Source organism: Sarcophilus harrisii, chromosome 4 (genome assembly GCF_902635505.1).
Source record: "Sarcophilus harrisii chromosome 4, mSarHar1.11, whole genome shotgun sequence".
In the NCBI taxonomy this organism is placed as follows: domain Eukaryota; kingdom Metazoa; phylum Chordata; class Mammalia; order Dasyuromorphia; family Dasyuridae; genus Sarcophilus; species Sarcophilus harrisii.
This window is the reverse complement of record NC_045429.1, coordinates 234,063,666-234,077,649: the sequence shown is the minus strand read 5'-3', so window position 1 is coordinate 234,077,649 and position 13,984 is coordinate 234,063,666. Positions and strand designations below refer to the sequence as shown.

The 13,984-nt window shown below is 33.0% G+C and overlaps 1 protein-coding gene across 4 annotated transcripts in view; it reads right to left on the bottom strand.

Annotated features, from left to right (window-relative positions):
- Positions 1-13,984, bottom strand: part of COL12A1 (collagen type XII alpha 1 chain) — a 141,515-nt gene that overhangs the window by 28,450 nt on the left and 99,081 nt on the right. For all 4 annotated transcript variants that reach the window (XM_031964618.1, XM_031964621.1, XM_031964620.1 and 1 more), the window contains 9 exons: positions 12,991-13,065; positions 11,049-11,188; positions 7,993-8,116; positions 7,648-7,791; positions 4,927-5,091; positions 3,413-3,451; positions 2,994-3,132; positions 1,188-1,330; positions 790-899 (listed from right to left, as the gene is read on the bottom strand). In XM_031964618.1, the coding sequence (XP_031820478.1) occupies positions 790-899; positions 1,188-1,330; positions 2,994-3,132; positions 3,413-3,451; positions 4,927-5,091; positions 7,648-7,791; positions 7,993-8,116; positions 11,049-11,188; positions 12,991-13,065 (1,079 nt within the window). The remainder of the gene's footprint in view (positions 1-789; positions 900-1,187; positions 1,331-2,993; positions 3,133-3,412; positions 3,452-4,926; positions 5,092-7,647; positions 7,792-7,992; positions 8,117-11,048; positions 11,189-12,990; positions 13,066-13,984) is intronic.

Here is a 13,984-nt window from a genome sequence, read left to right as displayed (position 1 = left end):
GGAAGGTACTTCAGTTATCACTTTGGAATCACATTTGACTAGAAATAGCAAATACTTTATAGATGAGGATCATTCTGTACACCACACTTAAGGAATGTTACATAGCTAGTGAAACCAGAGGTATTCCCATTTACTTTAGAGTGTACATAAGCATCATTAAAAATGACAAATTCCTTATTCATTTTTTATTTTTAGTTTTAAAACATTTCAAATTCCATGTACTTCATTTTTCACTAATTTTATGTCTATACCATACAAACTTTAAAAATTTTCTCCTCTATTCTGTGGCTATGTAGAAAAACTTTAGATTGCTAATTCTGACTACCAAACAAGAAGTAAGATTCCTCAGAATGTTAGACAAAATACTTCTGGGTGGCTATCAGTTCTACTATCATATAAACTGAGCACTAACACAGCTGAAAGAATAAACGTTTATGGTAGGTGAACAATTCTTATTCAAAACTTTTAGATTGTCTTTATTTTTGTTTATGTTTCTTTGTATTGACTGAAAAATGTTCAGTCTATGTTTCACATTGACCATTTCTCCATAAATAGGAAGGAAAAAAAGCAGACTACTCTGCTTTCAAAAAATTTTAAAGGTCAATAATCCAAGGAAAAGAAATACCTGCTCCAGATTTAGATATAGTTATAGTTCTGCCAACCCAACATGAGTATCCATGAAATTTCACAAAAAGAAATAAGGTACATTTGTAAGTCACATTCTCTTCTACAAAATAGCATTTAGATATTTACCTTGTGAAAACTTCCAAATAACATTTAGATATTTACCTTGTGAAAACTTCCATAAAACAGCGTCTTCACTTCATCTGTGTCAAAAGTTACTGTCTGAATCTCACCCCTTACATCTTTGTTAAAGAATGACAATGTCTTGCTGGAAGCTGTAGTCAATACAAAATTAGTGTTAAAAGGTATATTGCTCATCATTAAATCAATCAAACAGGTAAATAGGAATGCTTTTGTTAGTGAGATATTTAATAAAATCATAATTGCAGGACACAATTCAAATGCTGCATTAGTTTGAAATGTTCTTGATACTCTAGATTTTCAAACTTTTAAATTTGAAATTAGGTACCAAATGAAATTAGTTGAAAAATTAAAAAGTAAATTGTCATGAGCAACTTAAAACTCAAATCATGAGTTTTATCATTAAGCAAAATCTTCCTTACGGTCTGCAACCACTCCAACTTGAGGCTTATAATCTCTGTCTGTTATTTGCCAAATTGCAAATGGATCACTGGGGCTTTCTGGAAGAAGTCGGAATAACAGGATAATCGTGTATGATGGGGGTAAGCCATCTGGATGTAGCTCTCTGTTAAATAAACAACAAAGCATCTCTTACTAAACAGATAAAGGAAAGAAAGGGAAAGGAAGGAAAGAGAAGAGAAGGGAAGAGAAAAAAAAAGGGGAAGGGAGGAAGGAAGGGAGGGAGGAAGGGAGGAAGGAAGGAAGGAAGGAGAGGGAAGGAAAAGAAAGGGGAGGAAAGGGAAAGAGAAGAAAAGGGAGGGAGGAAGGAAGGGAGGGAGGAAGGGAGGAAGGAAGGAAGGAAGGAAGGAAAGAAGGAAGGAAGGAAGCAAGGAAGAAGGAAGGAAGCAAGGAAGGAAGGAAGGAAGGAAGGAAGGAAGGAAGGAGGGAGGGAGAAATTGTATTGACATAGGAGGGTAAGGAAGGAAAAATAATAATAACTGGACTAATTTGGCTGACACTCAGAACAAACAACCGTATATGAATGCTGATATACAGAAAATGACATTATAATGAAGTGCTAACATAATTGTTGTTTTTGAGGTCTTCTTATATTCAACTCCAGATCAAGGACTTCAGAGGCAATATAGTGTCACGGATAGAAGAGAGCACTTAGATTCCTGCCTCAGACAGTCACTAACTATATAAACTTAGGCAAGTGACCTTGGACTTTAACAATTATTAAATTAACTATTAAACCAATCCTTTCATTTTAAAAATGAGGAAACTGATGTCTGAAAAAGTAAAATGACTTTCTTTTGATTTTGATCAGTCTAGCAAGTTAAGACATTTATCTCTATGATAAAAAGAGGAATATGGAACCACTGAGACATAATGATACTACTAAAACTTTCTAAATCTATCATCAGCCTTCCTAGTGAGTTTTAAATTTCATCTTTCGTTTTCTACCTAGATTCCAAAATTCTACTTGTTCTTTCCTCTTCTTAGGGTGCCAAGCATGCATTTTTTTCAACATGAAAACCTTTTTATTTTAACAAATAGGAAACATAGATTTCTGCTGATCATATTAGCCTGGTGTAAACTTTCACCAAGTAAAATAACAAAATCCAGGGCTAACTAACAAATTGCTACAGTTGTGTCCACCAGAAACTAACCATAGCCTGTCAGTCCATGGAAGACTTAGGCTACCACAACTCGTATTCCTTTGGAAAGCTAAGATACTAAAAAGAAAAAATGGTTTCATGTAAGAGTCTGGAAAAAATTAATGAAGCCTAGTATGCCATGATGATGATAAAACTACTCTTGCTGGTATAATTGTCTTTCCTCATCTAACCTATTCAGCCTAAATAAAGAAGGGCTGACCCTCACACTAACTGGTCTTAAATTTTACAGGATCACAAACTGAATGGTAAAGAAGAGGGCCTGAGCTTTGAGGGTGAGCTGAAACTGAAGCTGAAAGATAAAGAGGCTCAGAATTGAAGCCAAAATCATAAGTACAGTAATCAAAATGGAAAAGACCCTCTGCAAACTCTCAGTTGGGACACAAGGTCACCTACACAGGAAGAAGACAAACCATAACAAACTTGCACAAGCTCTCTGCAACTCAGACTTAAGTTAGCCATAGGCCAAGGTTGTGTAAGTCTCAGGAAGGAGTAGATGGTTTTTAATTTGAGGCCTTCATTTCTAAGACACATGAAGAAACCCTGCTTTTACTGGAGTCTTCCACCCTGACCTCTTACCCCACAAAAATCCATCACAACCAAACTTACACTGTAGGCTGATTCACAAAGGCATTCTTTTGTAATTTATAGGCTGTATAGCTGGGGAAAGACCCAGACTCCAGGGATACTCCCGGTACAGTAGCAAAGTTCTTCTCTGTTAAATTATAAGCCTCCAGCATCTTGAAACCTTGATGATAGATAAGAAAAACAATTACTATAACATATAGAAATATACTATCAATTCTTATAGTTGAATGCCTAAATACTGAAATGACAAAAGAAGGTGTCCACATTTGGGAGCAGAATTTCTACAAAAGATTTATATGAAACTATGGACAAAAATCATATAAGAATTGAAAGCACAGAGGTTAGGAGCATAATGAAAGAATTTACCTATTTTGACAAATTTTCATCATGACTTTAAATTTTATAAAAAAATTCATTCAAGCCAAAAAATAAGTTCTTACCTGGTGAAGTGTATCCATCTAAATAAATAAGAGGGCAACCTGAAATGAATTAGAATATCCTTAATTACTATTAAACATATATATGGGAAAATAAGTATATATTCACATAGAAATTCTACATCAGTTAATGTTATACATTAGAAATTTGCCACACACTTGTCAAAATAGTAGTTAGATGTCAACAATTTAACCTATTCATATCTTATGGATTTCTTCATCCTTGTAAAGAAATTCTGATATTGGAAAATATTTTCCTAACGTCTTATTTGACTGTCATTTAAATATATTATTTTTTATTTAAAAATATTTTTAAATATCACAGGGCATAGAAGCCTAAAACAGAACCTTCTGAAGTCATCTAGTCCAGAAACCTCATTTCAGAAACCAAAGAAAGGCCCAAAAAAGAATGTGACCTGCCATGTTCAAATAGGTAGTATTTAGCAGTGCTAGGATCAGATCCAGGGATCAGAAAGGCCTACATCAGCCCTTGTCTTCAGGAAATTTCTTTAAATAGAATAAATAATAACTCTTCCAGAAAAGTTTTTTAGGTCTATGGAATATAGATTAGAAGAACCAAGATTTCCCTCCCCCTCCCTCCTCAAAATAATCTGTTTTAGGCTATTTTAAACAGATTCTAGAGAGATGTGCATAAGAATCTGTATTCTATGGGGGGTTGGAGGCTGTGACTTCAACAGTACTCTTCATCAAGTTCACTTCTGAGGCTATGAGACCTTACCCATAGTCAGTTATTTCCATATCGTCTGATGTGGAAGGAAGGAAGGGTGGAAGGAAGGAAGGAAGGAAGGAAGGAAGGAAGGAAGGAAGGAAGGAAGGAAGGAAGGAAGGAATGGAGGGAGGGAAGGAGGGAGGGAAGGAAGGAAGGAAAGTAAAAAAGGGAAGGAAGGAAGGAAGGAAGGAAGGAAGGAAGGAAGGAAGGAAGACCAAAAAGCAATTTGCTGAGATAAGTTTCTTCAGATCCCAGTGACCTAAGATCTGATGAAGATATATAAAGATTTAACTTACTGAGAACTCAATACAATGAAGCAGTTTTGAAACAAGCAGAGTTTTGGTTCTTAAGGATATCTTAAATTTTAAAAACATTTTTAAAATCTTAATCATAAAAAGTAAATATCAATGACAATGTTCCCATTGTCTTTGGATTCATAAGTGCAGCTGTATATCAATTATTCTCTCTTAAAATGAAAATAAAACTACAAAATCAATGCATATTTATCTCTGATGAGAGAGAAGAGACCCGTTTGATTTTTTCCATTAAAAAATGATTTCATTTTCAAAGTTGAAAATGACCTTTTTACAAACACATATTTATCAGGACCTCAATTAGATAAACAATGATTCATGGAAATAAGGAAAACATACATCTTTTAAAAATCTACTTATTTACTTTGAGATTGCAAATAATATCAGGACTTTTTATATAAAATAAAAACCACTGTACTTCTGAAAAATATTATTGTACTTGTATATTATTATACACATTAACTATTACTTACTTGAAGTGGCAGTTTCACAAACAAAAGTTATTAGGTTATCTTCAATCTTCTCAAAAGATTCAAAGTCATCCACAATAAAAACATGGCGTTCACTTGGTTTGCTGGCAATGTTTGCAAGTTCATTATAATCTACATCAGCTACACCAACTACAAAAACACTGAAACCTGCAAAAGGAATAGATTCATTACATTAAGATTTAGGTGAGTTAACAATTGTAGTTAAAAAGCCTCACTGATGAAAAAAATGCCATCTTGATATTCAATGAGTCACTAAATTTGAAATAAACTTTTTAAAAGTAAAATGTGCCATACATTGCTATCATCTATTTTCCAATATTTCATTCAATAAATTTCCTGAACCTAGAAGATAACATTTAACTTAGGAGATTTTTTTTATCAAAAAAATAAATAAATAAACTGCTTAGGGGGCAGCTAGATGGTGCAGTGCTTACAGCACCAAGCCTGGAATCAGGAAGGCCTGAGTTCAAATATGACCTCAGAGACTTAACATTTACTAGCTGTAACTCTGGACAAATCACATAACTTCAAATGCCTAGCCAAAAAAAAAAAAAAAGCTCAATATAATGTAGGTAGATACATACTTTTGAATATAGGGTTTGCAATGATTGCAAAAGGAATTAGTATTTTATATAAAATCTAGCACATGTTATGACTCAGAAAACAAGAGTTAGTTCTTTGTAAGAAAGAAAAAAAGAGAGAAAAGAAATGGCTTTCAACCAAAAGAAAAAAAAGAATGAATTTCACATCAGGAAACAGCCACATGTGAAAGAGCCAAACAAATAAGTAGTGGAATAATTTATGACAAATAATAAAATTATATTCATCTGAAAGAAATAAAAATGTTTCCAAAGTATAGTCACCAGCTTCAGTAAATACTAAAAGATGATATGAGAAGGAAGTTCACTAATAAAAAAAAAGTTTGAATCACATTCTTAGGATAACAGAGGTAATATCTGATGCTAAATCAAATTCTAGCAAAAGTTATTCATGTGTGTAGATTTTAAATTTTAAATGATATATCACTTTTAAAATCTGCCACACTGGTGCCATGATACACAAAAGTTCATTTTAACTACATCATTCAGTGAAAAGTGAGTCTACTAAAAGTCTTTCCTAATTTTTTTTTTTAGTTAAAATCCTAGAACATCTCTAATATAGCGTTGCAGCATGAAATATGAGGGCATCAGGATAGGAATGCTCAGCAGTTTACATCTGATTTTCATGATCTGCCCCAATATTACCTTCCTTGGGACCTCATCATTAATTCTTAACAAAGTATCTTCAAGTGAATTGCGTCAATTCACTCTACAGCTGCAAAGAAGTAAATGACACATATATGCTAAGACCTTCTAAATTCTCTCTTTATCAAGTTACTTTTTTGTGAAAGAAAGGTCCTTGTAGGACAATCAGAACATTATTTTTTTTGTGACTTTTCACCCACTACAAAAAAAAATGTAGGATTCCTCTTTGATAGAGCACTACATGCAAGGAATATATTTTATCATTTATGAATAATATTGGCAAAAAAAAGTATCAACAACTAAACACTAGCCAAAATAAATATATGTTCATTTTCCCCTGGAGGCCTATTATATGCTGCATGAAGGCACAGAGTAGAATTTGGGTTTGTTCCCAAAGGCCAAGCCAGTAGAGAACAAATTCTGACAAAAGCTAACAAATTAAAAAAAAAAAAAAAAAAAAAAAAAAAAAACGTAGACTGAATCTGTAGAAGAATCACCCTCTTAGCTAGAACCAAAGTAACTCTGGTTCAAGAAGGTGACCACCAGAAGACTGGTCATTAGATGCTACTTTAGATTTGTTACTTTGTTTATTTTAATTGTACTAATTTATGAAATCATTTGCTAAGACATGGAAGGACCAAGTAATAACATCAGTGAGAAAAAGATCCATATAGATGAAGCACTAAAGTAGCAATAAGAAAGTAGGGTGAAATGTGAAAAATGGAACTATTTTACAATTCTGGAGCCATTATTTTATCAGTGTGAGGCACTCAGTATAGAAACTTCTTCCACTGAAGCAAATCACAAATTTCTCTGGATCATATAATTCTTAACCTGGTATTCATGAACTTATTTGTTTTAACATTTTGATAGTTCTATTTTAATATTGATTGACTTTATGAATCCATATATTTATTGTGTTTAAAAACATCATTCTGAAAAGGGGTTCAAAGACTTCACCAATCTATCTAAGGTATCATGTCATAAAAAAGCTATGATCCAGTGACTAGAGAATCAAGTAGGAGGTCAATGGAACTCTTTGTGGGGACACTTCCTCAAAAGAAATTGAAATTATTTTTTAATTTGGCATTTCCTTCAACCATTTAAAAACATTACTCTAAGAACAGGTTGATAAGTTTCACTAGACTTGCATCACACACACTCACACACACACACACACACACACACACACACAAATGTTAAGAAACCCTATCTTAGAGAATGTACTGGAACACTGAGCAGTCAAATGGTTTGTCCATGGTCATAGAAACAATCTGCATATGACCCAAGTCCTTTTATTTACAGAGTAGGCCTTTGATCCACTATTCCATATTGCCTCTCAAAGTAAAACATATATATTTAAGTCCTTTTTTATAATTGTATGTTCTCAAATGATTCAAATATTTTTTTAAAAGATTAAAAGGAGAGAAAAAATACAAAGATGATCGCATCTACTTACCGGACTGTTGTATGACCAAAGCAGCCTTCTTGACCTCGTCCTGTGACCGACCATCTGTGACTACTACAAGAACCTTAGGGACAGCTTTTCTCATACCACTTTCCCAAGTCAAAACCTTCTCCTTGATAAATGTCAAGGCTTTGCCTGAAAATTTTAACATAAAATAAATATCAATAACCAGATCTTCTCCTCCTCAATTCTCCCCCTCCCCCAAAAAATACAATTGTACAGCTATAAAAATAATTCAATAATGAGGAGAATATAGAGATAAATGCAGGAAAAGTTAGAATCAGTTTGCTGTTTTAATATTGTCATTAAAAAGTAATGTGGCTGAGCCAAAAGTACCTGTCCTTGTATTTCCACCTCTGTAACGAATATTTTGAAGAGCTCCGAGAGCTTGAGCCTTGTCAGCATAGGTATTCAATTTGAACTCAGATTTTACCTCATCACTGTATTGGACAAATGAAACCTGAAAGAAAGTATGATTTCATGTGAGTCTTACTTTCTTCTTTTTTGTATCTTCAAATAATATTAGCAATAATTATTCTATTGACAATATGCAACAAATGAAATATCATTTTGCCAGTTGTGCTTTCTAAATTCTAACACTTGCTAAGTCAGGACTGCACAGACAACAAGAGCTCTGGATCTGGAGTCAGAAGATCTGAGTTTAAAATTCAGCTCTGTCACTATGTGACAACCTTAGACAAGACACTTCATCTCTCAAGGCCTCAGTTTTCCTTTTTATAAAATGAAAAGATTCAAATTAATGAAGCCTAGAATCTCATCCATCTCACAGATTCTAGAACTTCCAAGGTTCTATCCAGCTCTAAATCTAAATTCTTCACAGAATGGAATTCTTTTTCCCTCTCTAGACTATATGCCTGACGAGATTTTCATTTCCATGCCATAGAAATTCCTTCACTTTGAAAGTTCACTCCACCTCCAAAATATTTCTCACCTTAGAAGTTCTCTCTAGCCCTGTAGTCTCTCCCTCCCATAGTCCCTATGGTTCTTTCCATAACCTCCATTTTAAGAGATGCTCAGGCCAGCCTTGCCTTCTTTCTTCTCAAAACTTCATACCTGACTCTCCATAGGATTTTGTCTACCACCCCAACTCTATGGCTATCTTCATTCCCCACAGATTCTCTTTTTATCTCCTTTTTATGTATTATCTTTCACCATACAAATGTAAGCTACTTGAGGACAGGAACTTTCTTTCTTTTAATTGCAACTGTATTCCCAGAGCTTAATATAATGCCTGCCACTTAATGCTTTTTGAGTTGTTGAATTGTAATAATAATGTCATTAATTCTTATGTCTAATAAGATGGTATTAATATTTTGTTCCTGCACAGTAACCTTCAGTGAGAATATATTCATGCATATATGTGTTTTCATACATGTATGTGAATGTATACATATATATTCATCCATGTATACATTTATATACACACATACATACATATATATGTGTAAACATATATACCCTCTTTTTTAAGTTCGTAGAAGTAAGTGTTATCAATTATTGCCCTCCTTCACTTTGTAGATGAAAAACATTAAAATCCTTTGATGTCAAGGGATTTGCTCAAAGTCATAACTTAGAAATGAGAAATGATTTGAATTCAAATGCCCTAATTTCCAACTCCAGTGGACAATCTGCTCAATTATCTTTCCATCACAATGACAAAACTGTAATTCTAAGTATGGCCATACTGAACATTGATTGATTTTTTTTTCCTTACATGCAACCTTTAAGAAGCCTTATTCTAAGAACAAGTTGAACAAATCTGACCTACAATTACCACACAAAATTATGATTACAACTATTATCATTTCCACTTTTGATATTTTAATATATTTGGAAACATTTGATAGCTTCTCATAAGATTATATATTTACTGTGAAAATTTTACTATGTTTTACTAAAATTTACTTTAAAAAAGTTTACTATGAAATAAGAGACTAATACATGTGTATGTCAGATCAAATTATTATGATTCTTTTAAGTAATGGAGATATTATATTTACATCTTTATTTATTCTCAGTCAGTTGGGAAAATAAATTAGCTACCTAAAGGATTAAATAGTAATATGGTCATAAGACCAAAAGTCCACTATGCCATCATCATGAAGCTTCCAAGTTGACTAAGAGCAAGTATAGGCCTTGGAGACTGTTCTAGGGATTTCAGTCCAAAATTTGCTATTTGTCATAGAAGATGATAAAGCTAACATTTTTATTTGGGGTCACTATGTTATTTGATTTGTATGTCCTCTTCTCCTTTACAGATCCAAGAAAATACATCCATGTGATTTGGAATGTGTAGGGATAGATGACAGGGACAGATACCAGGTCAGTACCATTACAGAGGTAGCAACAAGTGAAAGAGGATAGGTGATTAGGGGTCAGATGTGAAATATCACTGAACTAAAGGAACTAAGCTAGGTCAGGGCTTTAGAATCTAAATTGGGAGTTCAAAGGTCAAGGAAGTCTAGAAAGTTATCAAACTTAAATAATTTTTGTTCCAATGATTCTGATTCTAATATTGAAGGAGAAGCTAGCATCCTAGGAATTTGACTCAAGTAAGCAAGGCGTAAGATTTAGGGCTGGACCCTATTCTCTATTCTCTAAAAATTCTCTAAAAAAATTAATTTGGTCATGAATTTGTTTCTGAAAGTGTTTGTGGCTTTTATCAAATGCCCCTATTTTTATAATTACCCTTAGTAACCAAGTGAAGAAAAAAAGACTGCCAAAATTTTAAAAGAAATGAATAGAGAATAGGGAGGTAAGGAGGAAAGAATGAAGAAAAACAATGAATTCTTTAAAATCTTTCTTGCTCTACAGAAAAGGATCTTCACTCTATCAATTCTTTAGGATATAAGAAATTTATACATTTTCATTGTTACTTAAATATAATTATAGAATAGTTCATATCTATACTAATAAATTATTATATTAAGGACTTACCAAAGCAAAATAACTGGAAGTTTTCAATTAAACAAATAAAGCAAATCCTTCAATGATTATCTGAAATGAACTCCTGAATCAATTATGACTAAAGATGTTAATTGAGTTCCAGAGATTCAATCCTTACACTAGATGGTAGAGTAATGATTCTCATGAAAAACCTTTCAATATCTTTAATATTATACATGTTAGACTTAAGAACTCTAAAAAGGAAATGAGACTGGGGTCTCATCACTTCTCCAAAAGCCAAACAGAATCATTCAAATTCTATGTGTGAGAGCAGGCCAAGGCAGATAATAAAGTCAAAATACAGTATATCATAGAAAGCTATTTTCTTAATAGTAGAATATACAGTTTAATACAAGATGACTGTGACATATTAAGGTATGGGAATTCATTTAAAGAAAATCGCAAATAACTGTAGAATTACTTACCTGAATTCCAGCAGGACTGATTTGATCAAAAGCTCCCACAGTATTGAAGATAAATTTCACAACTTTGTTAAAATTATCATCACCAATACTCCAAGAGGCATCAGTCAAGAATACAATATCTGCCTTGGCACCTTTGCATACTAAAAAACAAAAGCAACCCTCAGATCTAATGGAATTTTTCATCAAAATAAAATTACATAATTCAAAATCAAATACTTCATCTTAATTAGCTACATGTTGTCATTCATATACTATCAAATATCTCCCTGGAATAACTCTAATACACACATACACACACCACACACACACACACACACACACACACACACAATACATGTGTGTTATGTAAATAAGCTCTCCTTCCTCATAAAAGTTTTAAGGCACAAGGTTGGATTTAGATAAGAGGGAGAAATCAGATGAAGGGAACTTAAGTGCCTTGAAGTTCGGTCCATCTTGTTTAAAGTATTTATAAAATCAAAAATTTTGAAAATTTTGAATTGACATTATTTTCTCTTGATTATGCAAATGGATCAAAAAAGAGCAGAAAAACAATATGTTTATTCTTGCATCTCTAGATTTAGATAATAGAAAATTTTCATAAAATACAAAAACCAAATATTTTGAAATGCATAAAATTAATTTAAAATCTTAAAAGAAGTTTATATCATGGAGGAATCTGGCTCATCTTGAAAAAGAAAGCATACTCATTCCACTAAATTCTTAGATAACATAATCCTAAACTTTGACTAAATTTTTAACCCTAAAATAATTTTGAAAAAAAACAGAACTCTAATGGTTATCTTCCTCCCTACAACAATGTTTCATTGTGGATGAAGAAGAGTTCAAGCTGTCAAAGGCTATGCCAGAGAACTACAATCTCTGGTAAATCTTGCCAGATTGGAAAAGTTTCAAGAAGAGACCCAACAATAGACTTGTATAGATAGACTTTGCTAAAGGGTGGTCTAACAGATATTAGAAATTCTGGGCCCCCAGAATTCGCCATCTACTAGAGCAGGAAGAAAGATCCTCCACCAATGTAAGAAATCCCCACATGGAAGAAATCACATATCTCTGAAGTATGGATGTTTCCCATTGCTGTAACACTGCAGGTCCCTCTAAGCTAGATGAGGCCATTAAAGACCAATCTCTGTGGAATGTTTTCATGGAAGATAATAGAGCAGTGGATCTATTGGAATATTGTTTAATGGCTAATTCATTTAAAGTTAATTTAATCAAGAACTTAAGGAACTATCTCACTAGAAAGCAATTTAGAAGATTCAATAAATCTTTTTTTCCAATTTCAATGAAAGTGACAATTGTGCTTCAACATGTGATGAATGGAAATGATTTTAAGCTTTGTTAAAGTGGACTGAATCCAGAATAGTTCTCAGATCCAAAGCCAGAGAATTCCAGATGTCAAATATTTGGGATTCAGGTTGTAGCTACAGCCAAAATAAGTTCACAGTACCCATTCATGCTAACATATTGTTGGAACAATATATTCCAATGCATCTAAATGAAGGAGATTTAGGGTATTTGAAAAGCACCAATGGGAATTTAGGTATTGTGTCTAAAAACATAAACTGAAGTTTAATAGTCTATGACTTGTGGCATTTAATGCCTAATTTCACAGAGAACCGGAAATAAGTAATTAGAGAAATTTGATTTCTCTGATACAGATAAATTACAGGGCTATTGATGCTAAAGATGATCAAGATGACTATAAGACTTCTGGGCTTTGAACTCAAGAAAGAAGGATCAAAAGAATGATGCCTTATTTACAAGTTTATTATAAGTTTAAGGTATCAATTTAAGAAGGAAAGTCTAAAATCAAGAATTTTTCAAATACTGATTTTATATTTTTTCTCTTGATTATAGACTTTTTTTTCAAATCAAAGTTATTCAGCAAATGGGAGAAATTAAGGAAATGAATACTACTTACCATCTCGAGCTGGTGGGATTGTAGGAGGAGGAGGAGGTGTTGGAGGCTCTGTTGGGGCTTCTGTTGGCTTAACCGCTAAAATGATAATAATAATAACAATTACATTATTATCTATGTGGTCTGTTTCATTTCATTAACAAGAAATTCTTAGAAGCACTTTAAGGTTCTTAAATTACAAATTAGTTAATAGAAGGTAAATGTCCAGTATAAATGAAAAACTTTAGGAATTTGCTTTCCAAGAGACATAAATTCACAGATATATGTATATAGAGTTCCCTTTATTCCAAATTCCCCACTGACTTGTTCTTCTCTTTTTTTCTTTAGCAATCCCTCTTCCACCCCTTAGCACTGGATCTAAGAGGTAAAACCACATTTAAAGCCCATTTCCCAGAGTGAATAAAGATAGCAATACACATTACTTCATCATCTCATACCCATTCCCTATATGAATGACATTCTACTCTGTAATCCTGAGACTAGTCAGCAAATATCCAATGAGTAATTATAGACCTATCTTAAGTTGGATTTGCACAGATCTTTTTTTTCTATTTTCAGTCTGCATGCTTTGCAAATGGACAAATATTATAACTGCAATTCAAGAGAAAAATGAAGAGAAAGGAAGCACTGCATCTGAGTCTAAGTTTGTTACCTACTACCTGAGTACCCTTCTCCAACCTGGTCCTCAGGTTCCTCCTCTGAAAAATGACATTTGACTATATCGAGTTAATTTTTTTTTATTATAGATCCCTGGCAATCTAATGAAATCTATGGGTCCCTTGTCAGAATAATGTTTTGAAATGCATAAAATAAAATATACAGGACTACAAAGAAAATCAATTATGTTAAAAATGCAGCCTCAAAATACTTAAAAAAAAAAAACTGACAGACCCTAGATTAAGAATCCTTGGATCAGATAATATCTCAAGTGCCTTCTACTCTAAAATCAGAAACATATGGGAGCAGTATGATGGAATGGAGTTAAAGAATGTGGCTA